Source organism: Homalodisca vitripennis, unplaced genomic scaffold (genome assembly GCF_021130785.1).
Source record: "Homalodisca vitripennis isolate AUS2020 unplaced genomic scaffold, UT_GWSS_2.1 ScUCBcl_4742;HRSCAF=11105, whole genome shotgun sequence".
In the NCBI taxonomy this organism is placed as follows: domain Eukaryota; kingdom Metazoa; phylum Arthropoda; class Insecta; order Hemiptera; family Cicadellidae; genus Homalodisca; species Homalodisca vitripennis.
In genome coordinates, this window is record NW_025780865.1 from 8,623 (window position 1) to 35,771 (window position 27,149).

Here is a 27,149-nt window from a genome sequence, read left to right on the forward strand (position 1 = left end):
GAAACATTTAAGATCATAATGTCACTGTGTACTCGACTGTTAAGACCTAATTTAGCAAGAGGGATTTGTCTTTTCGTAAGTGTTCTATTTAAAAGTTCTGCTCATGACACGGCAAATTTTGATTGTTTACTCGATTGCCATAATGGTCTATTTTTTATTTAAAAGCTAAATATTTGTACACTAAATTTGAGAGTTCTTTTCGACTGAATACTATTTGGTATTATGAGAAGAAAATCAGATTTTCTGAGGTATAATGAAATTAATAAGTGGCTTATCTCCAATTACAAGGTCAATTGATTGTTAGGAGGTCATAATCCAGTTGCACCAAGCATGTTAAGCTGCAACACGAAAACTTTCGGGAATTGCAAGTAGAGTAAAATTGCATAATTAATTGATTCAGTATGCAACTGCTTGAAATATATTATAAGTGTAAATATTTTACTAATTGTTGATATTATGCATCATTTTACATAGCCTAGTATCACTGAATGTCTTCTCCTCCATCACATTAAATTAATTTTGATAAAAGTTACTGAAGTGATTCATTTGGTTTTAATGATTATTTTCTATTTAAAATTTAATGCTCTACACTAATTTACTAGTGCATAAGAAAAACATTCCTCAAGATAGTAAATGGTTACCACTACAATTAAATCATTGATATTCATGATCATCTAAACTACTTAAACAAAAATGTTGAACCGAATTTCCTATGTAAAAACTTAACTACGTTCTGGAAAGCTGAAGGTACGGAAACTCAATTCTCCCCAATAATTTAGGTAAGTTCACTCAGGCAGTAAACAACCTCTTCAGCTGCGTCAAGGCACTTTTAAGAATGAAGTCCAAAGAGTTGGCCAATATTGTCCACAGGCAAATCAGCATACTAGAAGCAAAGCTGCATGCCAGTGGAGGAACCTCCTTTAAAATCCCTCAAGTTAATCAATCTCACCCAATTAAAAGGGCGACCAGAACAGAGAACAGTACTCCAAGAGAGTATAAAATAGTTGGCTCCGAGAGAAAAACTATGTTCAGATTTTTCTGCTTATAAAAAAGAGCTGAATTTTGGACCTACGGCTGATAGCATTCAGGTGACTATCAGGACTCAATGTCAATGATATCATTCTAAGGTCTTTAACCACTGAAAACCCTCTGAGTGGTTTGTTTCCAAGTGAGTAGTTTAAATTTATCATGCCAGCTTGTCGGGTGCAAAAAGCACTGTACATTTAAACACATAAAGCTCCATTTTATTATCGAAGCACAATGTAAGAAAATTGTTCAGGTCAGATTGTAGATCTCTGCAATCAATTTTAAAAGTCACTTCTTCATAAATTTTAGAGTCATCTTAAAGAAGTATAATCTTGGGAGTGTTTGATGACAAGAACCAAATAATTTATAAACATGATTAAATAGACATAGGACCCAGAACCCTGGGGGAATTCCAGATGGTATAGGAAAGGCTGCAGATTCACTTCCGTTATATCTGATTAGATAGCAATTACTTACATAGCTACGAAACCATTCCAGCATTGGACACCATCAACGCCCAGAGCACACATTTTAGCCCCAGTAGGTGCTTGTGGCTTATCCTGTCAAAGGCTTTCCAGCCTATGTATACACTGTCGACTTGGTAGGCCTCTTTGGTAAGCTGAGAGGATATCTTAATAAACACCAGATTTGATGCAGCTGATCTACTGTAGAAGAAAACGTGCTGGGCAGTCATAATAGCGTTAAAAAGAGCTGCCAATGATTAACTGTAAATGAACTATAATTAATTAGAATGTTTTTGTATTCAATAGTTTAGATATTTCTAATGGTTAATTTGGTATCCTTATATGATTGATGTGGTGGCCACTTACTATATACGGTGACCCAAGTTCAAACTCAGAACACTCAAGTTCTCTAAATATTAAATTTATGTAAGAACCTACCTATATCATGCGATAACAAATAGTAGACAGGGACAGAGAATTACCATGTTAACTAAATTCAATATTTTTTAATAATTAATTTTAGTCGATTTCGTAAATAATCTCTTTTTATTTTGTAGTATGCTTCAATAGTAATATAAATACTAGCCTTTCGGGTTGTAGTGATTGCCGTGCGGTTTAAAACATTAGACTCTGTATCTAAGTTAGATATCGTGCAGGTTCCAATCCTGTTTGTGGACTAGCACTTTGTTATCAATAACTTATGTGAATAGATTTGAGATTAGTGGCCCATGAGGATGGGCAAAATTAAGGATTAAAAAGTGATTGACATCTCTGTTTTTTTAAACAAAAATAAAACAGAAAAAGTTAATTAATTGAAGTTGATATATCACACAATACAAAATAAACAGGAACAGAGAAATTACATTTTTGCTTTATTTGATATTTGATCATTTGAGTTACTACTTTTAGGTCCAATTTCATCTTTCCAACACCTGTTTTCATCTCAAACTTTCAGTTCGTAACAATATTTCAATACTAATAAAATTGATGTAGGTACAGTAATTATAGAGAATAATTCATGTTAATAAAAGCATGACTATATATGACCATAGCCAACGCCATAGCAGAAACAGCTGGTGGTCAGCAGTGTATGGCAACATCGCCTCAAGTCTCATTAGACTGTTTTGGTGTAGCCTGCTCATAATAGTTTTGTACGAGTAGTGCAGAGAAAAGCAGATTTTTGCTCTGTATGAGGAAAACAAATCGCCTTTTTTGTTATTATCTTCCCCACTTTAAAATTTACATGTTAATCAGCAGGATGAGTTCAATAAGTTCAATGGAAATGCGGAGCGCGTAGACTGCAACGTTTTACGCGGATGACCTATCTTCATGCTGAACGACCCAATTCGCTGTAAATAGTGCAGAAACTCGATAAGCTTGACATAATTGACGGTATAATTGCAGGAATTTCGGAAATCAAGACCGATATCCAAGCTATTAAGGCTACTGTAGATTTATTGGAACCGAGAGTGACCTCAAATGAGACGGATATTAAAGTAATCCACGACGAAATAGCCAAAATCAAACAGACACGAGAAAATTACAGTGGGGGTGAATTCTGAGGAGATTTGTAATCCAAGAAATCAACGAGCATCTATTTAGGAAAAGGAATGTTATTATCTTTAACCTCAAGGAGAGCTTGAGCAAAGGACACCAAAACTAAAAAAGAGCATGACACTTTGCTGATTTCAAAGGTAATTGATGCCTTGAATATCGGCATTCATGTCAACGGCCTAAAAATTTTCAGGTTGGGCAAGCCATTAAAAGATAAAGATAGACCACTGAAAGTTGTTTTTTGTTCGGTAGAAGACGCCGATTGCAGTTTGTTAGCGCTTCTCTTAGGAGGCACCAATTTCTGATGTTGATCCCGCCCTCTCTGACATTTCTATATCGAGAGATCGCACCATGAAGGAACGGCAATATCTTAAGAAGCTGAGGGATGAACTGGGGAGACGCCAGGGATGAATGGGGAAAGTAACATCACTATACGTTACTTGAAAGGATCACCCTGTTATAACTACCTTCGAGCCGAAAAACTAGAAAATGCTGGGGTAAACCAGTCAGTTTTGGAACTCTCTAATTCCAAAAATGTCAACGGCTTAAGGACAAAGTTTACCTCATTGCAACAATCAATATCTGTCTGCCATAATTATGATATATTAATACTGGTTGAAAACTAATTTATCTGCTGACATTTGTAGTGCTGAGCTTGGTTTGCAAAATTATAATATATTTCGTTGTGATCGTTCAGAACTGACCTCATCTAAGGTTAGCGGGGGGAGGTGTTTTTGCTTGCAATAAATGACAACATACTATCCCAAGAAATCATACCCAAAGAATAGATCTGTAGAATGTGTTTTTGCTACTGTCAAAGTATCATCTAGTCATCGGATGCTGGTCGGCGGAGTCTACCTTCCACCTAACGTGCCCTGAAGCCAATACTTTGATTAAGCCTCAATTGTCGAAGAGCTGCTCCTCACCTCTGAAAATTTTGAACCTATCCTGTTTGTTGGGCGATTTTAACCTCCCCAACGCGGATTGGGATCCTCTCTGCTCTCAATTTCATGATCCTGCGTGCCAGCCAATCAAAGATCTTGCCCATATCTTCAATCTTACACAGGTCAACGGTTGTTAACAACGAGCGTGGAATATTACTGGATCTAGTTTTCTCTTCCAGGATAGACATCAGTGTCCGAAGGTCTCTGGATCGCCTTATTCAGGTGGAATCACATCATCCAGCTCTCGATATTACCATTCCATGTTTCAAACCAGTCACTGATAATAACAGGACCCTTATCTACGACTTTAGGAGGAGTGATCTGTTTGAGATATTTAGAGTGATTCAGGGTTGGCCGTATCCAGTACTAAACAACGTGATGGGGGACAGTGTGGAGACTGCATTCATTGATTTTTGTGGCTCTCTCAGTGGGGTGATCAAGGACTTGACCCCCACGAAAGTACTTGGAAAACGCAACTTCCCTTGTTGGTTTTCATTAGAGCTGAAGGCACTAGTCATTTTTGAAAAAGAAGCTGCACGTCAAGTTCAAAAAATCATTAAAAGACTCTGACTACTTGGAATTTCGTAGTGTTCGTGCAAGGTGTAAGACTCTATCCTCTTCCTGTTACAGGGACTATATACTTCGTATTGAAAACTCCATATCAAGCAATGTGAAGGTCTTCTGGGGACACATCAGGGGAATATGAAACGCAAGTCTTCATCACTTTCCAACCTGTACCTTGACAACGTGACAGCGGACACCCCGAAGGGCATATGTGACTTGTTTTGCTTCATATTTCTCTTCTGTATACAGGCTCCCACAAACACTTCCAGTTCCTTTGGAGCTGGAAACCTCATTCCATCTGTCAGGTTTTCACATCTCATGTGAAGAAGTGGAGGAGACACTAGCTGGGCTGGATGAAAGGAAGGGTGCGGGGCCAGATGGGATTCCTCCAATAGTATTGAAGTTTTGTAGTGGTATCTTGGCTCCACATGTCACCCAATATTTCAATGCTCTTTTAACTCTGGGCATATTCCCTAAGAACCTGAAGTCGAGCTTTATTACACCTATCCTGAAAAGTGGTGATCCAGTAAATGCCAAGAACTACAGACCTGTTGCAATTCAGCCTGCCCTAGCCAAAGTTTTTGAGTCCTTGGTCTTACGTAGACTTTCATTTTGAAGCCAAGAACATCATCTCTCCAGCTCAACACGGTTTTATGAGGGGAAGGTCGGCAACAACCAATCTTGTGACTTTGCAGAATGACATTACATCCTCCTTCAGATTGGGCCACCAGGTCGATTGCGTTTTATCTTGATTTGTCAAAGGCTTTCGACAGGATAAGCCACATTCATCTCCTAGCAAAACTTAGGACTTGGGGAGTGACTGGATCTCTCTTGATGTGGTTCGAGAGTTACCTGACGAATCGTCTCCTCGTCGTGCGTCATGCTGGTGGGACATCTTTTGCATTTGAGGCGGTGTCTGGGGTGCCTCAGGGTTCTCTGCTGGGACCTGCCCTTTTTTCTATCTTCATTAATGACCTTCAGAATGTCGTCACATCGTCTAGCCTGTTAATGTTCGCAGATGACGCCAAGGTATATAGGGAGATATCCTCACTTCAAGACTGCGCCTCTCTGCAATCCGACTTGGAAAGTGGTCGTCTCCTGGTTTGTGCGGGATGGCATGGATATAAATTTCGCAAAGTGCTCTGTGGTCTCATTCCATCGCTCAGCTAGGGTCATAGTCTTCAACTACGAGATGGAAGGAACCATACTGAATCGCTCAAGTACAGTTAAGGATTTGGGAGTTATCTTGTCCTCGTCACTGAGCCCTGAACAGCATCTGTCTGCAATTACTAGGAAAGCCACTATTGCCCTCAGTCTTATATTTAGGACTTCTCGAGATAGGTTTTCACCATGGACACTTCGGGCCCTGTACGTCCAGTTGGTTCGACCAATATTGGAATACTGTTCGCCGGTATGGTCTCCCTACCTGTTGGGTCAGGTTGAACTCGTTGAAAGAATTCAGATAAGATTCATCAGGCTGATTGGGTTGAGACTTGGATTTGCCTACGACGGGGTTCCTGTTGAAGATCTGCAACGCCACTTTGGGCTCCTACCCTTGAGCACCAGACGCCAAATTGCTGACCTGATGTTCTTGAAGAAGATTTTGTCGTTGTCTTGTGATTCCCCGAGACTTTTAGAGAGGATCAGTCTTCGTTGTCCTCGACCATCTTCAAGATCTGTGCAGCTTTTCGAGAGGGAATTCCTCACTACGAACTATGCGTACAACAGTACAATACCGAGAATTCACAGGTTGGGAAATGGTCTTTCCTGCGCATATTGATTTGTTCAGCATGTCCGACACATCATTCAAGAGGGAGGTCACTAAATATCTCTCTGGCCACACGTGAAACTCTGACACTGAACGTTATATTTTGCTTGCTGGTTTTGTTTTGTTTTGTTTTTTTTTTTTGTTTATATTTAATGGCATCAAACTCTGCATGTATTGTCGCGTATTTTATATTTCGCTAAATAGAAATGGTTTCTTGTGAATGTTATATATTGCTTGCTGTTTTCTTAACACTTTTGTTCATATATTATTATAATGGCATCAAAATTTGCATGTATTGTAGCATGTTTTTATATTTTTCAAAATGGAAATGGTTTCTTGAGATATTTTTTTTATATATTAATGAACATAGGCTACGCTAATCTTTATTTTTTCTTTCGTATTGTATTTGCTCATATGCATATGTATGTCTCAGTAGTATATAAGTAACTCTATAATTTATACGCTACTTTAATTAAGTTTTTTTTTACGGATCAACCTTCATGTTGCACTTGTTTATGAACTACATATATTGCTGTTGTAATTTTTCTTTTTATTCACGATGTTGATGTTATTTGGCACTTGTTTTGCTTATTTTTTGCTTTTGTTTGCTTTAGCATGTATGCATGTAAACTATTTATGTAAGTTGTTTTATCAAGCCTTTTGTATTTTCATAATACCTATATCAAATGTGAAATGGTGTATACTGTAAGTAAATAAATAAATAAGAATGTTGAAAAAATAACAACTGATTTGAATCTCAAAATAGTTAATCTCATTTTCTAAATTTTTCATAACAGTGATCTAAGTTGTCTAATAGTAGGTTTTTAGTATGGTTAATTTTCAGATTAAAAAAAATATTAAAAAGTGTGAGGGTGTACTTAAGATTATTTTTATGTTTCTCTTTAATTGTATAATCTTAAAAAGAAATTGTATTCTTTAAAGTGCAAAATGTACAGGAACAAAAACTCATAGTAGGAACTGTAACGTTGACTGTCAGAAACAAAAATCTCTTATTATAATATTTTAAAGTAATTTAACTATAAACAGCATGTTGGGTAATGTAAAGTGTATGAATTAAAAAAAAGAATAAAAAAATAAAATATGAGTGCCCGAAAATGTACTTAATTTATCTGTTGAAGCCTGAAATATCTAATTTTAAAATAAAATAAAAATTATTTTCAAGAAATTTTATATTGTATTTTATTTTTTTTTAAATTTTAAAATTGAGCAACAAATATAGGAGTGTTAGAATTAAGTAAGAGGTCATAGCTTAAGAAAAAAATATTCTTTTTATAATAAGTAATGTCTCATTCAGTCACAAAACATGCTAACATGAGTGAACAATATACCTTAACTCATATAAATTACTAAGTACTAAATTCATTATTTCATCCAATTTAGATTATAAATTTAGATTTCAGATTTGTAACCTGATTATCAAAATGTTAATAAGAAAAATTTTTTATAAATTTTCCAACTTAGAAAAATTCAAAACTATGATACAAAATGTACAAGACATGGAAATTCACTTATTAACTGAATAAAATGAAAATGATCAATAAATAACATATTTGGTTTGGCATTTATCTTACTGATCGTGAATTATGATTAGTAAGAAAAAGAGATGCAACGAGGGTGAGATTTAACTAAGATTATTAGCAGTCTGTAAACTGAGAACCTGCCACTTTGAGAACCATAGTAACAACAGGTCCTTTTCTTTCAGAACTAAGTGCAGAGACTAAGGCTCTTTCAGTAAAAAAGAGGTTGTTTTATTTATTTATTAAGAAAAAAGGGTATAAAGATTTTTTTTTTAGTACAGTTATTTACACAATGTTTTAATTTGTACCTATCACTCATTAGTTGTTTGAAGCCATAGTCAAGGAGAAGGGGCTAGAGAGCAACGTCCAGATGGATTTCTGTGCGGTCTTTTCTTGGAACAGTTAATTTTTGTGTAAAGAGGCTCCATAGGGTGATGGAGATGTGAGTATTAAAGACAAAGCAGCAAAAAAACACAATCACCATCAGACATTTTGGTGTAGCAGGTTTCTGCATTAGTGATTGGGGTAGAGAAAGTGGCATGATTTAAATACACAGATATATTAGTAATCGAGAATTGGTAGGTGACGTACAATACGGTTAAATATAATGGGAAAAGATAAGGTGAATGCCTACCTATGGTTTATTGAACACCTGTGAGGTGACTTGATTGTATTAGATATTAGCTTGGTAGAGCTGTGTGTATATTTTTATTGGTTATTCAGAAAATATTTGGCGTTTTTTGTACTTGTTTAATATTAAAAAAGTATATACGTACTACAAAAAAACTAAAAAGCATTTGGATTTAAAAAAATGAAACCTCTGTCCTAATTCTTCAACGAAAAATGTGTGTAAAAGTTTATGAAATTTAACATGGTTCTTATGGTTTAAACTCAAGGGTATTTTACTACAGTCGGTTCATAGAGATAAAATATCGGCATTGAATAGCTTGAGACTTGAAATCACAGTAGACCTACTAAATATTTTTTTACTTTTTAAAAAACTATTCAATTTAGTTTTAATATCTGCAACTTTAATGTTTCAGTCAACTTAGAATGAATTCAAGTCAAGTTGGAGATCTTGGAAGTGGTGCAGGCAAAGGAGGTGGTGGTGGCGGATCTATAAGGGAAGCTGGTGGAGCCTTTGGTAAAATGGAAGCAGCTAATGAAGAAGAGTTCTTTTATAAACAAGTGAGTTTAAACTCATTAAGATATTGTATCACACATTAATTTAAGGCATTCCTTACAATTCTGAATTTTAAATAAAAATACTTTCCCCTGCACCTCAACAATGCTTAAGAACACTGTTTTGAGACTGTTAATTTTCAAATTGTTGGTGCTCTTGGATGCCCACTTCTTTTAGGAAGTATTCCATATCCCTCAGTGGTTCTATTTCTTACCACTTCTTAGAAAGAATATTCAAATAAAAACAAATATTTATTGAATTTTAATTTCATGTAATTTAAAACAGATAGTTCCATGTTAGTGAATCTTTACTGGAGTGTACCAACATTATACGTAATTTAATAAGATTGCTGTTCTGATTAATGTCTTAACATTTTTTACAAGAATGGAAAAAAATAAATCTTAAACATCAATTTAATGAAAATGTAAAAAGTAGTTTTACATTTTGTGTATGATCAAGTGAGATTTTTATCTATATGGTTATAAAATTATGATATTGTATAATTTCAAATGTTTTGTTTATACAGGAATGTAAACATATTTTTATATTTCAGCAACGAGAACAACTGGTGAAATTGAAGGAGGATTTGAATGATGAAATAACTTTTCATGAAGAACAGATCAAAAAAGACACCAAGAAGCCATTAAGAGAAATAAGAGCCGTGTGAACAATTTGGAAAAAGGCAACAAATAAGTTAGCGTACAATGACAATAATTATTATTGATGATAGCATCCTAAGTATTACAGGAATTAGTTAAGTTAAAAGGCACACAGTATTTACTACTACCAAGGGAAAGTTTGCTTTTTTATATTTTTATTTATACAATTTTATTCATTTAAATGTTCTTTAAAAATTGTTTATGCTTATAAATAAAAATTAAATTAAATACCATGTACCATCTTAATTATTTATCCCCAAACGATTGAAAGGCTGAGTAACACTATTAAATAGTCTACATGTAGATTATTCTTTTACTCTTTTGAATTTGGTATAAATACATACTAACATATGAGCATGAGTCTTTTATAAAATTTTGTATAATATCTAATTACTACATTTATTTATACTTTTTATTGTTTGATGGTGTCGACAAAAGATTTTTGTCTTGTATTGTCATAACCATTATTGCAATTTGAAAAACTATATTATACTAAATATGAAACTTTTCCAAGCATAAAAAATTATTTAGTGTAAGAATGGTTGGCCAAAATTGTTATATACATTTTTATTTTAATGTATGTTATATAAACTAAATGAAAACCAACATGTTTTAAACCAAACAAAAACATACTTTTTCCTGAAAAATAGTTGAAATAAAGAAAAATACTTGGTAAAATCAGATTTAAAAATAACTAATTATAAATAATATTCATATTTTTGTGATTCAGTTCAAGATTACATAATTTAAGACAGTGAAATAAAGTAAGTGTCTCGGCATTGCAGAAGATAACAACCTCTCTTGTGTCCTACACATTGACAATCTCAGTGGAAAACACAACTCAAGTATTTACTTCCTCAAATAAATAACACTTCTACTAACACTGACACAAGAGTTAATGTTTCTTATTTGTGTTTAACATTAATACTAGACCAGTGTGTTTGCTAATATTGTGGCAAATTTAAGCCTGTCAAAAATAGAGAGTGCATTCTAATTCCTCAAAAAAGACTATGAGTATACCTTTTGAACTGAATACTCTCAATTCATGCTATCAAAAACTAGGAGTATTTTGATTAGTATCTCTCGAATGTCTGCAGTTACAATCTCATGAACATTGCCTTCGAAACTTGAAGAAAATCATCTCAAATTATTGACATTGTGAATCGTCTCTTCTATTTAATTTTCTCATCATCCCAATGCTCTAATTAGATCCTAGTCCAGTCATCTTAAATATGCAACCATTGCCTGAAACAGAGAATAAGGTTACAGGGATTGCAATAAAGGGGGGGGGGATGTTGCAATGAAACTATGCAGGAAAGGTCCTTTTCGGAACTGATTGAAGTGTACTTTGATTATGGGGTATCAGCAAAAATGTAGGTTTCTAGATTTTTGTGCTATTTTTTGTTTGAAAGTCCTCTTTGTTATTCCCTTTTTCAGAATTATGACCCTCTAATACAATGTACGAAACACAAATATACTTTATGAACTATGATACTTGTACGAGAACTAATAACTTTTAATCAGTTTGTTTTAGTGTTGTCTTATACTGAATATCTTGTGAAAAATGTTTAATACAAATCTATGAGTTATTCCTGTAACAAAACAAAATCAAGCATAGTTTAAAGGGACTTTCTGTTCAATTCATTAAAAATATTTGGTCCCAAATAAACCAATACTGTAAATTTAACAAAGTTTTTAAGATTAATGATCCTAGTTTGAGAACATAACAATTACAAAAATACTATTAGTTTTATTACTCATGTATTACAATACATACATAGTTTTACAATGTAAAGAAGAAAATGAACACCCCACCACCCCTCAGTCTTGTGTCACATGCAAGATAGAGACAGCTTGTAGACTGATAATTTTTAAGCAGCTAGCCGTGCAGGTACATTAAATCATAATTAAATGGAGACTTTTGCAGGTTGAGTATATGAGTATTCCAGCCGGCTGTTACTGTCCATCATTCCATTCAAAGTGTAACAAAATAAGGCTTGGCTGGTTTTTCAAGGTGTCTAGACATGAATTTTAAGACTGGGTGTATTTCTTTGCTTGATGTGCAAGGAATTGTGATTTATGGTGACCCATGATTTTGTATTATTTCCAGCCGGAATTATTATACCATCATTAAACTCGTTCTTCAAACATGGTACCATAATATCACCTCTGCTCACAAGGAACTAGAGGTGGCAAATCTTCTAAGCCCACAGGTAGGGAAAAAACTGTTCTTCTCATCTATACCGTCTCTGTAGCTGACCATCCTTCCATACAATGTGTGACACATACTGAACCTCGGCTGGGTTTTCAAGGTGTCCAGACATAATTATCAAGATTTTTGATGTATTTCTTACCTTGCTGTTAAAATTATGATGTATGGTGACCATTTATTTCGCATTATTTCCAACCGGCATTATTATACCATCATTATACTCGTTCTTCAATCAAGGTACCATAATATCGCTTCTGCTCACTAGGAACTAGAGGTGGCAAATCTTCTAAGCCCACAGGTGGGGAAAAACTGTTCTTCTCATCTATACCGTCTCTGTAGCTGACCATCCTTCCATACAATGTGTGACACATACTGAACCTCGGCTGGGTTTTCAAGGTGTCCAGACATAATTTTATTATCAAGATTTTGGATGTATTTCTTACCTTGCTGTTAAAATTATGATGTATGGTGACCATTTATTTTGCATTATTTCCAACCGGCATTATTATACCATCATTATACTCGTTCTTCAATCAAGGTACCATAATATCGCTTCTGCTCACTAGGAACTAGAGGTGGCAAATCTTCTAAGCCCACAGGTGGGGGAAAAAACTGTTTCTTCTCGTCTATACCGTCTCTGTAGCTGACCATCCTTCCATACAATGTGTGACACATACTGAACCTCGGCTGGGTTTTTCAAGGTGTCCAGACATAATTATCAAGATTTTGGATGTATTTCTTACCTTGCTGTTAAAATTATGATGTATGGTGACCATTGATTTTGCATTATTTCTAGCCGGCATAATTATACTCATTCTTCAATCAAGGTACCATAATATCGCTTCTGCTCACTAGGAACTAGAGGTGGCAAATCTTCTAAGCCCACAGGTGGGGAAAAACTGATCCTCTCGTCTATACCGTCTCTGTAGCTGACCATCCTTCCATACAATGTGTGACAATGTGACTTAAATTTGACGCTGTAACATTTCTTGAAGAAATTGTAATAAAGGATATTGTCTATTGTCTATTGACACGTACTGAACCTCGGCTGGGTTTTCAAGGTGTCCAGACATAATTTTATTATCAAGATTTTGGATGTATTTCTTACCTTGCTGTTAAAATTATGATGTATGGTGACCATTTATTTTGCATTATTTCCAACCGGCATTATTATACCATCATTATACTCGTTCTTCAATCAAGGTACCATAATATCGCTTCTGCTCACTAGGAACTAGAGGTGGCAAATCTTCTAAGCCAACAGGTGGGGAAAAACTGTTCTTCTCGTCTATACCGTCTCTGTAGCTGACCATCCTTCCATACAATGTGTGACACATACTGAACCTCGGCTGGGTTTTCAAGGTGTCCAGACATAATTATCAAGATTTTGGATGTATTTCTTACCTTGCTGTTAAAATTATGATGTATGGTGACCATTGATTTTGCATTATTTCTAGCCGGCATCATTATACTCATTCTTCAATCAAGGTACCATAATATCGCTTCTGCTCACTAGGAACTAGAGGTGGCAAAATCTTCTAAGCCCACAGGTGGGGAAAAACTGTTCTTCTCGTCTATACCGTCTCTGTAGCTGACCATCCTTCCATACAATGTGTGACACATACTGAACCTCGGCTGGGTTTTCAAGGTGTCCAGACATAATTATCAAGATTTTGGATGTATTTTCTTACCTTGCTGTTAAAATTATGATGTATGGTGACCATTGATTTTGCATTATTTCTAGCCGGCATCATTATACTCATTCTTCAATCAAGGTACCATAATATCGCTTCTGCTCACTAGGAACTAGAGGTGGCAAATCTTCTAAGCCCACAGGTGGGGAAAAACTGATCCTCTCGTCTATACCGTCTCTGTAGCTGACCATCCTTCCATACAATGTGTGGGGCAATGTGACTTAAATTTGACGCTGTAACATTTCTTGAAGAAATTGTAATAAAGGATATTGTCTATTGTCTATTGACACGTACTGAACCTCGGCTGGGTTTTCAAGGTGTCCAGACATAATTATCAAGATTTTGGATGTATTTCTTACCTTGCTGTTAAAATTATGATGTATGGTGACCATTTATTTTGCATTATTTCCAACCGGCATTATTATACCATCATTATACTCGTTCTTCAATCAAGGTACCATAATATCGCTTCTGCTCACTAGGAACTAGAGGTGGCAAATCTTCTAAGCCAACAGGTGGGGAAAAACTGTTCTGCTCGTCTATACTGTCTTTCTGTAGCTGACCATCCTTCTATACAATGTGTAAAACAATAAAGTTTGGCTGGTTTTCCTAATTTCAGCTTAAAGGAGAACACAAAATGTAGTGGTGTTCTTAGCCTCAATTTTTGAATTTAGAATGAACTTTTAAATGTGTATTACTATAGTAATAAAATTGTCTGATTGTTGCTGAAATATTTATTTGGAATTTCATTTTCTGAATAATGTCAGCATTAATCACTCAGAAATAAACCTCATGAAGTTTTTTTTAGATAAAAATGAAACAATATTTAACTATAGTAATAAATATAAATTATGACATACAATTTAATTTAAAAACATTTTCTTTAGTGTAATTGATTTAAAATAAATCAATATGAAATTTTATAAATTTAACATATTTTGTCTTTGTGGGCACAAAATTTTTAAAAATACGGTAGGCTGTAGTACAATCCATGTAGGTGTTTGTGCACATGCATCCTAAATAAACAACCAATGAAATATGAAAAGATTTGAGAAAATCCTAGAAGGTAGTTAGAAAAATCTCAATAGACATAACTTTTATTAACACATATTCATGTAATTAATATTTTTTTTTATTGAACATTTTACTATGATATGTAAAAATACCAGGAAAATTTCTTAGCTTAGGTAATAACAAAAAATCCTATCAACCCTTTACTTCTCATCAAGGACGTAGCCAGCAAAGGGGTCCAAACCCCCCTCCCAAATTTTCAATTATATTTTTAGCAAACAATTATTATAATAATTCAGTATTACTGACATGTACGGCTGGAAAAAGGATTTTTTTCCGAACATTTGCCATCATTCAGCGATACAAAAAATCAGTAACACTACGTTTCGAGATAAAAAAAAATCCCCCTAAATACGAACAAATTAGGAAATCTTTCCTCAAAAACTAATTAAAAATACAGCTGTATTTTTAGATGTGTTAATTTGGTATTTTTCTTTTTCATCACTCACAATCAATTTACACTCAACATTAAATGCTACTAAAATCCGTAAGTGTAATTTCAATATTTTATTTTATATCTTATAAATAGAAATGAATTGCCAATTGTGTTGATAAGTGATAATCTCGAAAACGGCTGGACTACTACGCCTAATTGAGTTTTTTATATTCCCTGAAGTCCGAGGAGGTTTAAAGTGAGAGCACCACACTAGAAGTCCGAGGAGGTTTAAAGTGAGAGCACCACACTAGTGTGTAAATACCCAGCATTTTATTGTGTCCATATTACTACACAGGGATGTTACGAGTTAAACAATTGATATACCAGCTAGTACGATTAATCACCCAGATTGTAAAGTGAGAGCACCACACTAGTGTGTAAATACTCAGAATTTTATTGTGTCCATATTACTACACAGGGATGTTACTAGTTAAACAATTGATATACCAGCTAGTACCATTAATCACCCAGATTGTAAAGTGAGAGCATCACACTAGTGTGTAAATACTCAGAATTTTATTGTGTCCATATTACTACACAGAGATGTTACGAGTTAAAAAATTGATATACCAGCTAGTACGATTAATCACCCAGATTGTAAAGTGAGAGCATCACACTAGTGTGTAAATACTCAGAATTTTATTGTGTCCATATTACTACACAGAGATGTTACGAGTTTAAAAAATTGATATACCAGCTAGTACGATTAATCACCCAGATTGTAAAGTGAGAGCATCACACTAGGTGTAAATACTCAGAATTTTATTGTGTCCATATTACTACACAGGGATGTTACGAGTTAAACAATTGATATACCAGCTAGTACGATTAATCACCCAGATTGTAAAGTGAGAGTACCACACTAGTGTGTAAATACTCTACATATTAATGTGTCCATTTTACTACATTGGACTAGTGAGGATTGTATTTTGTTCTTTAAATAAAGTGTCCATAAGCAGCAACCAAGATTTTATAAAGATTGAATAAATGTTAAAAATATTATTGTATACCTATAGCTTATTAACAATCAGAAATACAAGTACTTTCTGCTCTAGTAGTATTCAATTAATGACCTAGTCAGGAAGGGGATAAACGACAAAACCCCACTAGGAGAAAGATGTGGGTAAGAAGATGTGAAACATTTAAGAATAAACACTCTCTATAATTATACAAACGAAAATTACATTACATTTACTTAGATTATATTCTACATAGGTCCTTCGGTGGTGGTCTTATTGGAATAGCACCAAAGACAAACTTCTCTGCCTTAAATGCTTCTAGCTCTCTTTCGGACACTTCCTCTAGTGGCGTGTAAGCAGAGCTGTCTACGGGTGTACTGTTAGACCACAGCTGCTGTCCTTGGTTCCCTCCAAACACTGAGGTGCCTGGTTGATACGTCTGGACACCGGCGGGTTCTTGCTGAGGAAGAGCGAATGAGAACGAACTGTTCACCACTGCTTGTGTATTGACAGGAGGAAACATCTGTGGCGCATCGGTAAAACCGGTTTGTCCCAACGAAGGAGGTAAATTGTTCTGTGTGGGAGCATAACTGCCTTGACCTTCACGTAACCACCTCTCCTGCAACAATTTAACACTTTAAATTTCAGCTGTTACATAACTACTAGATAAAAACCGATTTTTTTAAAATTTTATGAAGTAAAATTATTTCATTTTGAAATTACCAAAGGATTATACAAAATATATAAACATATTTTTTGGAAACTTTTTAGTATTTTAATATAAGAAAATTTATGTATAAATCTAAATAGGTCTATTTGCTACAATTCTCTAAAACTTGTTCTCTATCAGGGTTTAAGCTGTGATCACATTTGTTGCACTTTGCGTTTATTGTTGCTGATTTTTAAAGTTTATAATTTTTGTTACATAGTTTCTTGTTATTAATTTACTATATATTCATTTATAGTTATGAAAAGAATTAATTGTTGATACTAATAACTGAAAAACATTTGGTTATTTAATAAATAATTAGAGGCTGCTCATAAGTGAAAATCAACCACATCAAAATAAAAATTAATTACATAGTTTATATTCACTGTAGGTAATTTTTGTTAGACCTTTGTAGATTTTTGTAAGAATTGTATGTAACTTGATGTATTGAGAATAAATTTAATTGAATTGAGAATTGAACATGTAATTGTACTTATGTAAACAAAATACATTAAGTTTTTATATATTATCATATTGTCTTTTTGTCATGCCAGTAATGAAATTGTAAACTAAAAATTAACTTAGTTTACATGCTGAGTAAATAAATCGTTGCTGCATATTAAAATGATTGTGCACTATACTGCATGCGCATGCTTGTGCTTGGGAATATTGTATATACTGCTTTTGTCAACTTTCTGAATAAAGAGTTTTTGAACTTTGAACCTGAACAATAAAATACATTGCTTTTTATTAACCATTTTTAAAAATAGTTTCAAATTTTACTAAGGATACAGACCTTGCTTTTTCGCAACTAAAACAATTTATTTTCATGAAAAGGTGACTGCGTTTACTTTATTTATAATTTAACTGATAGAATTTGTACAACATGGTTTGTTCTTGTAGGGTAAGTATGAATTTCTTACCTATATGAAAATTTAATAATTTGTTCATTACACTTCCAAGGCAGCAGTATATTTATGTATTTGAAACAGTTATTATTCGAAAATTTAAAGAAAATAGCACATAGTAGTTTGTTGTAGTAAGCTAGATAACATTTATGAGCTAAGACCTCCTATAATTTCCCGGGAAAAGATTCCCGAACTGTTGTTTTTGGAGAGTATTCTATACCTTCTAAACCACCAAGTGTGTTAGGTCCCTCCGAAACATTTCCTATATACGCCTCTGTCCAATAAAGATAATAATTTCAAATTAAACAAAATAAAATCCTAAATAACTACAATTAAAACACACTCACACACACACAAAGAGAATTTTTAGTGAAAGAGATTGAGATATTCAAAATTTTGAACTTTTTAACTCTATACAATATTTCATATATTGTATAAAGTTAAAAAGTTTGGGCTCTACATTCTATAAAATGTATAATGTATTTGTACTAAATGCACTGTACTCACAATTATTGTATATCCAGTTTCCTTCTTCTTCAAATCATTGTACATTTTTGCTACTTGCATATACAACTGTTGTACAAATGCTTGCTGAAACAAAAAAGTTTAACTTTTTAACTATCTTGTAAACATATGTTAGCGATCGATTTATTATTAAGGCAGTGTATAGTCTTCTTAATCAGCACGTTCGTATCTGTTGAACAATCATTAACAGATCAAGATTCATGTTTGGCTCTTTTTTTAAATGACTTTTACCATCTCCCATTTCAGTTACATCTCACCCATTTAAAGATAAAGTTGTTCAGTAGATTTTTCTATGCCAGATTGCCGCTCCTGCCCTATTTGGCTGAGACTTTTTTCTAATATTTTATAGTAGAGAAAAGTAGGATCATAAAAGATTGTAACTGACCATGGTTGACTGATTCAATTCCTGGACAGGATTCAATTTATGAATCACGGATCCTATCACCTTATTCATAATTTACACCCAAGTACCACAAAAGGTAATACTCATTTGTACTTTGTTTACAAATGAAGTATACTATTCCAACGAATCTGTTACATTTTTATTATTAGTTTTATCATTTTTAGTCAGCTCCATTGTGACTCAATAATATGTTTTATTCAATTTAGTTACACACAACTGTACACTTTAGTTAATATATGAATACTATGTATAGCATTCCTCAAAGTATTGAACATACGAAACTTAATCACTTGATTGGTTTTTTACAATTATTTTATATAAATAACCATCATAAAGTAAATTCTGAGATATACATTAGTACAATATGGTACTGACGTAACATTCATGAAAATATGGTAATGAGGATTGGTTTTACAGGATTTTTATAAAACAAATCTAATGAAATAGTTAATATTTTTTAGGAATTACTGTTGGTAAATTAAAATGATTTGCAAGTATTTAGTCACACACCAGATGAAGAAAATAGACTAAGACATTAAGAAACTGAATTTGTGCATGAACAGATAAAGTTTGACAATCAGTATAGTTGGTCAAATGTTTTATAAGTATATTTATGTGTTTTAATTTTTTGTGATCTATTATCATTATTTATTTACATGTTCTGATGTAAGTTGTACATAAAACAAATAAAGAGATTGAATGATTAGTTCCTAAAAAAAACACTTATACCGTTAATATGTATCATGACTACAATGGCTACAAAACATTTAATTAAAATTAAAATAGTAGAATATTAATTATATTGACCACCATTAATTATATTATTATGTTTTTAATCATACTTGAAAATTACTATAGTATATATTACTCTATTATGGAACTGTAATTTCTTTATTTGGAAATAAATAAGGTTTTGAATTGAATTGAATTGAATTGATCGTATTAATAGAACTTACATACAAAGGAAGTGTGCCATTTTGTAACGCTCTGTAACATTCCCACCGTAGTTCTTCAGGGACTGATCCTCCAGGCCGGGCATGTTGGTCAAGTCCTTGAGTGGGCAATACGATGACAACTGCCACTGACTGCCCTTCTCCAGGTGGGCAATATCTTTCAAAATAATTTGCCTGCGAAAGAGTCAATTATAACTTACATCAAACCAGAAAAAAAACATTTGAAAGAATCAATTCATGATTAACCAACTAAATTGCAGATAGCACTATGTATGCGAAAATATATTGACAAGGCCATCACGCCATTAGTAGTTAGCTGTTTTACCAGATGAGTTGCATGCAATCAACTGGTTTATTGCGTTCTGTTAAATATTAAGAATGAAACAATTTTACTTTAGCGAATAGACAATTGGGAAAGAGAAAATGAATATATGATCGGCTCATTGACAGCTGAATCAAGTAAACAAGAGACATGAGTAATATGGTACATCACACAACATTATATAACAACAACAACACAAAACACAACAACAAACAACTGACAAAACTTCTTGATAGTGGGTATGTTAATAGTGAATCAGACAGATACTGGCCATATTGAGGTGAATCTGGAGAGTTTCCAAGGAATATTTTGATGATGCTTAGTGAGTGGTGACCTTGAAATTTACGACATAAGTAGTAAGCTTCCACAATGTTGAAGTACGTTGAAATGTTCACCATAATTGAACAGAAATAACAATAAAACTCAATATTTGTAACAACATAATATAGAAAAAATTATGTTGGACTACAAAATTTAATTTTGTTTATAAATTAACATAATTAAAATTCCAAGATTTTGAACAAACACTACTGTAAATTGTACTTTTGTATTTAAAATATTAAACCGTGGGAGACAATATTTTATAAATGAATTGTAACATGTTTGACTATTATTTACAAACAATACAAGAATGTGTAACATTTATGATTCAATATTAAATATGGATTATTTGTATCAAACTATAACAACTACCTTAGTTATTGAAAAATGTTCAAATAAAAATCTCTCCAACTGAATAAAAACATCGTTAATTGTCAAGAAGCAACAAAATTGTCCTAAAACTGATTTAACCTTTGAAAACATTGACAAAAACTGTTTATCAATATCACTACATTTTTATTTAAAATTGTCTCGGGCAAATTGATCAAGCACTAGTTTAGACTAATTTAAAAAAAAATTATTTGGTACATAAGTTCTTTTGAGAAACAACTTCAACTTTGTCAACTGTTTTTAGACAAAAGTTTGTTTGCACTTACATTATTTCTTGTATGTTGTATTTTAAGCCAGGACTTGTAACTTGTACCGACTGAGTAAAACTGATTTGCTGGTTACTCTGTGTAATGAAGCTATTCTCAAACTCTTTATTACCAAACGAAGTATTGCCACCTTTCAAAATTGATATTCCTGAAACATTGTAACAATAATTACGACAAAGAATGTTGATGTACATAACTGCCGTTATTACATAATTAAATTACACTATGTAATTTAAAATTATGTCATTACACGATCTGTATAAGTTTAATTCCATAATGAAAGCGCTAAAAACTTTAGCTATAAAGATACTTTGTTTAAATGAGGGAGTTTGAATTATTTACAAAAATTAAATTAAGAATGTTATTTATTCACATGTCTGTTACTTAATTTTACCAAAATATAACAATGGATGGACAATACTACATGGCTCATCACAACAGATTTCATTTATTTACGGTAAACACCATTTTACTTAGATAATCCTCACTAATTCAAAAATTACAAAAATGAGATTTGAGAAAAAATATTGAGATAATCACGCAATAGTAAAAGGCTATTAAAATGACAATAGCAACTTATAAAATACAGTACAAGGACAATATTACCAATAAATAGTAACAAAAACAACACTAAAAAAACAAATTATAACAAGAAGAACGATAATTAACCCTGGAACTGACAAAGTCATAATTTACCAACACATTTTTCCCGCTGTGAGTACAGACTTTTGCATATTACAATTTGGGTGTTATTGTAGTATAAATAGGTTTTTAACTCTTAAAAGCTATTATTATGGTCATGATTCAATAATAAATGCATGGGTCTGGTTTTGGTACAATAAGAAAATCACTGATCCTGACAACTTCCAGCCAAGATAATCACCATTAATTTAAGATGGTCCATCCCACTGGTATTACCAGTAAGCTCTCATAAGTGTACTCCAGACCCAAACATCAGGTGCAAGAACCGTGTCTCCAAGGCTAACTTCCGGGTCTGAGAGTAGCGCCTTAGACCACACAGCCATCCTGACTTAATGTCCTGAATGTGCAGGTAGCTCATTTCTACAAGAAACCATCAGAGAGTACTGTTGAGGGAGGAGCCTATTTGACCCGTAACGTTGGAGCAGCCAAGTGGAACTGAGTGACGTTGCCAAACTTGTTCACCGCTGTAACCGCAAGCCGCCTAATTGCAGCGTACTTCAAATTCTTTAACCATTACACCCAAAATTAATTAAGTGTCTTAAATTAACACTAGCCACACAGGCCTACCCATTCTGTTGGTTGCCACCAACTGCATTCTCTGGAGGTTCCTGGTGGAAGTTCCTGCTGTTCATCTTATAGTCAATTGGATTGCTCAATTGCATTCCATGCCAGTTCTAGGGTTAAATTCTAAGATTGATAAAATAAGATACAAAATCTTTACAAATTCCAGATGATTTTTTAATATACGGTACACTATGTCTTGAAAATTAATAGACAGATTTGAAAATCTACATGGTGCTTCATTTCTATAAAGGCAATATCAAGTTCAATAATGGTGTATGTCACTCCATAAGATTTGACTGAGGGTTAGAAAACATTTTTAAATTGGTCTTACGGGTAACCATGATGGCAGTGAGAAAATTGCAAAATAAATAACTTTGTTTACAAATCCAAATAACAAATTCAGTAGTTTACAATCATATGACATAGTATCACATGCAGCCTAACTATAAAAATCCAGTACTATCATATGACATAGTAACACAAGTAGCCTAACTACCCAAATAAAATTAGGTATAAACTTGAAATTTTGTGCAACCAGCCACTGTGCAATATTACACTGTGTATTGTACTCCTACCTTGTTTCTAAGCTGGAGGGTCAAAGCAAACAAAAAACTAAATAGATGTAAAGAATTTTATATTTTTTGTTTATAAATACAATACAGAAAATAGTTTACATGTGACTATTTATTGCTTTCATATTTATAATTTACTAAATTTCAATGTTTGCTTGAATCCTAAACAGCAGAATAGTTTACTAAAAAAAGATTGTATTAATATTTTGCACAAATAGTTTTATCTCACATTTTATTAGTTAACATGTCCCAGCACAATAGATTGATTTAGAAGATACAGCTTTCATCCATAAGTTTAGTAATAAAATTAGTAAATATTTTAGATTGAACTTACATGACAAATTTGGGCAAGCAGCAATTTGTGGGGTGATCTGAACCCCCTGAATAATACTTTCATAATGCTGGCTCATCAAAAGGCTTTTGTCATAAGAGGGAGTCTCGGAGATGGCCTACTTTGCTTCTTTCATTAGGCTCAAACACTACATTTATCAATTCAAACAACTAATAGGTGCAGACAGGCATGACAGGTCCGCATGTGGACCACACAAAAAAATTGCCCCATGCTCAGCCTCAAAAAACGTTTTGATTTTTGAAAAAAATCTCTCTCCCAGCTTGCTCTTCACCCACCCATCTCCAATGTGATATTTAATTTAATTTACAACTGTGTCTTGATTGCTATGAATATGAATAACTTAAAAGCACTGCACACTTTGAGCAAGTTTTAGATGAGGAAAGAGTGATTCCGTAACAATCACATTCAGGTTGGAAGCACACTGAATTGAGATATGGATAAAGTACTGGCAGGCTCAGATAGGCTTCACTTGTTTGTAGTTGCACAGTATTCCTCGCTCCTATCTCACTATTTTACCAGCCAAGAATTGAGATAGATTTTCTCTACAAATGTTCTCTTTTATTTTTTTTCTATAGCATATGAGTACAGTAACGTCAAAGAATAACAAGAGGAGTCCCTCACCTAGCCTAACCTTTACCTCAACTCACTCCAATCCCACTTTGGTTATCTACAGGAAGGGACAATAAACAAATTTCTGCCTTGAGTATTAGATTTTCTGTCCTTAACAATATTACATTTTAAATTACCTGTTTGTCTATCTCCAGTAGAATAGTCAGTATTGCCTTGATTATCATATCTTCTGTCATAAGGACCTAAATGTTCAAATTTACATCTTGATCCATACTTGCAATAGCCTTCCATAAAATATTTACACACCACCATATTGGAAATCCTGCAAACAACAAGTATGTACAGTACATACAATAGATTTTATTATTGTATAAGTATTTAAACTTTATACAATAAGCTTATATTGGTTTCTTATTGTAATCATAATTTAAAATCATTATTAAAAATTCACAACAACCAATATGGTACTTTGGGATTATACCGACCACACCAGTATGAAGAACACAAAAATAGAAATTTATAGAAACAAACATGATAGAACGAAAAAAAACAACTCTTCAATTACAAAATTACAAACTTACAAGCATTTCCAGGTATTGTGATCGGTATTGTTGTCGCTGTTATCTTATCTTTCTCGAGAATCCTGATTACGGCAGGCCGCGCGGCATCACGTGATTTGCACGGTACATCATTGCCTTTCCATTACAATTCAATTTATATTTTCTGATTAGCCCCTCTAGAATTTGATATTTTACTGATAGGTACTATCTCGAGGGATGTTTTTCTTTCGTCGACATCAGCGCGGGGCAGCACCGAAGGTGCTGCCGAAGCCCGCGCTGATGGCCGGAGGCACTCGCATTTTGGGTGGCGGAATGTGATCAAGAATAAAAACAAGTTTTGAGTGTTTTTTTAATAAAAAGTTTAGTTTGGTAAATGTTTGTTTTTGTTGAATTTTTGTGTTTGGAGAAATGTAGAGGTAAAACACGGAAGTACAACAAAGCGATGCACCAGCTGAACGGGCGGCGAGACTCTGCAATCACGTTATCTACTAGACGCTCGACTTTGACCTCTGTCTGAGGATGGGGAGGTGTTTGCGATAAGACAATTCCTGTTTTATATTGACGAAATATTGTTCTACGCTAATCTAGTAATCAGTAGAAACGAAATGTGAAATAACGATTCATGTCTGGGTGTGGTCGGTATAATCCCAAAGTACCCAATAATACTACTCCATGTAAGAAAAGTAGTACCACATTTAATGTTCTATAACTTTGTTATTTGTCATTTGCACCCCTTGAAACCTTATATTGTTTTGTTCAGGAGGACAATAGCAATAGCTTAATAACGCAAAATCATCTTTTGCCACTCTGGTCGTTAAGCTGGCAATTACCTTTCAGTTTTGTTTTGGGTAGGGTAGGATAAGCAGACCCGGTTTTTATATCGCTTATTACAATCAACGATATTTATATATATCGAATAACACAAGTATCAATCAATATTAACGTATCTGAAATACTAAATTAAAATTACATGTTTCAAATTTAATAGCTATATAATTTAAACAATTATATAATGTAATAAATAATAAAGGGGAAAATGATAAATATAAGACAGGTGATAGGAAAAATTACATTTAAATAATAAAGAAAAACGTAACAACAACATAAATCTTGAAACCGAGAGACACTCATCTTATAGTGTTATTTTGTATAGTTATGTAGTTATAAAGTTAACTATAGTTCCTTATAGAACAAATTGTGTTTAGGATATAAAATGCATGTACAGTTGTTGCAGATGATTTAGTTGTTGTTCAAATGAATTACTATTGGTTGATTATATTGATGGGTATAATAATTAAATATGGTTTGATAATATCGATATAATAAACCTGGTCCGCTCATCGTATTCTACCCTTTCTTTTGCAGCTTCAAAACAGCAACACAGCTTTTTCTAGTATTATGGGGTTAACTACTACTCGGTGAGCCTAATTCTTTTAAGATAAATAACCTATATATCTTAAATATAGTGTTAGCCACCACTTGTAAATTTTTCATTGTATATTTTTTGATGTATTGGGTTTCTCCCGTTGAAATAAATAAATAAATATATAGAATTGATCCAATGAGTAATGAAAATGAAAATATTGCCTATGGGATATACTTTGACAGCAGCTGGCTGTTCAGATTGTAATAAATTGCATAAATCTCATTAACAATCAAGTTAATTATATAGGGTACTTTTGTCTTTCAAATATCATTCTGTGGCATTCCACAAATATTTGGAAAGAATTACATTCTGACTGGATGTCTAGGGTTTGTTTTAAATAATAAATATCTTTCATTAATAAACTTACGAAATTCATTCTTCCCCTATTAGTTCAGTAACTAGGTTATGTTTGATTTGTTTTCAGGTGTTTGTTTATAAGAATTTACAAAATGTCACATGATCTCTTTACTATATACTTTACTTGCTAATAAAAAAATACGTTATGGGAAAATGTTAATTGAAAATCTTTGTAACTTGCAAGATAATGACCAATGACAACCAAAGCAAAATGCTATCAGAAAATAGTTAGTTCATTGTTTACACTAAACATCACAACAATATAGTCTACAACCACATAACATTCTAATTGTACAGTAGACAGTACCTTTGAATCGATCTGGAATCTGGATGTTTGTAAATTTCTTAAAATTCAAAATTTTGATGTTTTGTTTATTTTTCAACAGGCCTCCACATGTTACAGGTTGACAACTTTGACCGGTTGGTGGGCGGTGCATTTTTCATATTCAGAGTTACCAAAACATTGCTCGTCACAACGCAACAGGAAAATTACCCACATTCAAAGTTAAAGTTACCCGCAACCTGTGAGTGTTTGCTCTCTTTTAAGGCTCGGGCGTTCAGCTATATCGACTTCAAAGTACACTGCATTCATGCCTGTAAAAGATAGGACCTCTCGGGATTTCAACCAGTGATCTCTTAACTGCTTTAACTTTCATGGAGTTAATTGGTTTTTGGGTGGTTTATCGCTAACTAATCAATCCCCTAAGAAGACATTGCTCATTTGATCATTTATAGCCAACTGCTGTCTTCTGCATAAATAACAAAATTATAAAATTAAATAAACCTGCAATAAGACCTAAGAAATGATGAAAATGTAGTCATCATGGAGTAGTCATTTAGACGGATTTGAAAAGACTATTCTTATCACATTAAACATTTTTATTTTCAAATTTAAAGAAGCCCCAATTTAAAGACAAAAAAACACATAAAAGATAATTACAGTATAATATCAAACAGTACAAAACAGTTATTTCTAAAGCCAAATTACTTGTGGTAGCCATACTGAAGTAGTTTATCAACTAATTTTTATTATTATTATTTCCAACGGTTCAACCATTACAAAAGCAAGCATAATAATTTATAGTAATGATTGTAGTGTAATACTTTGATTTTAAATAGTACTGTAGGTTTGCACTACGATATTAGTAGTTTTTTTAGCGATTTAAATAAATTTGCA

At 33.3% G+C, this 27,149-nt stretch overlaps 2 protein-coding genes across 2 annotated transcripts; one reads left to right on the forward strand and one right to left on the reverse strand.

Moving 5' to 3' along the window:
- Positions 1 to 207: 207 nt before the first annotated feature.
- LOC124373062 (ATPase inhibitor A, mitochondrial-like) lies at positions 208 to 9,933 on the forward strand. The gene is made up of 3 exons (XM_046831463.1): positions 208 to 248; positions 8,902 to 9,046; positions 9,595 to 9,933. The coding sequence occupies exons 1-3, from the start codon at positions 223 to 225 to the stop codon at positions 9,706 to 9,708; spliced, it is 285 nt and encodes a 94-aa protein (XP_046687419.1). The 5' UTR covers positions 208 to 222; the 3' UTR covers positions 9,709 to 9,933.
- A 6,321-nt stretch (positions 9,934 to 16,254) lies between these two features.
- LOC124373061 (nucleoporin NUP42-like) lies at positions 16,255 to 19,641 on the reverse strand. Its single transcript, XM_046831462.1, has 3 exons — positions 19,578 to 19,641; positions 18,197 to 18,280; positions 16,255 to 16,691 (listed from the first exon to the last, which is right to left on the reverse strand). The coding sequence occupies exons 1-3, from the start codon at positions 19,611 to 19,613 to the stop codon at positions 16,314 to 16,316; spliced, it is 498 nt and encodes a 165-aa protein (XP_046687418.1). The 5' UTR covers positions 19,614 to 19,641; the 3' UTR covers positions 16,255 to 16,313.
- Positions 19,642 to 27,149: the final 7,508 nt, after the last annotated feature.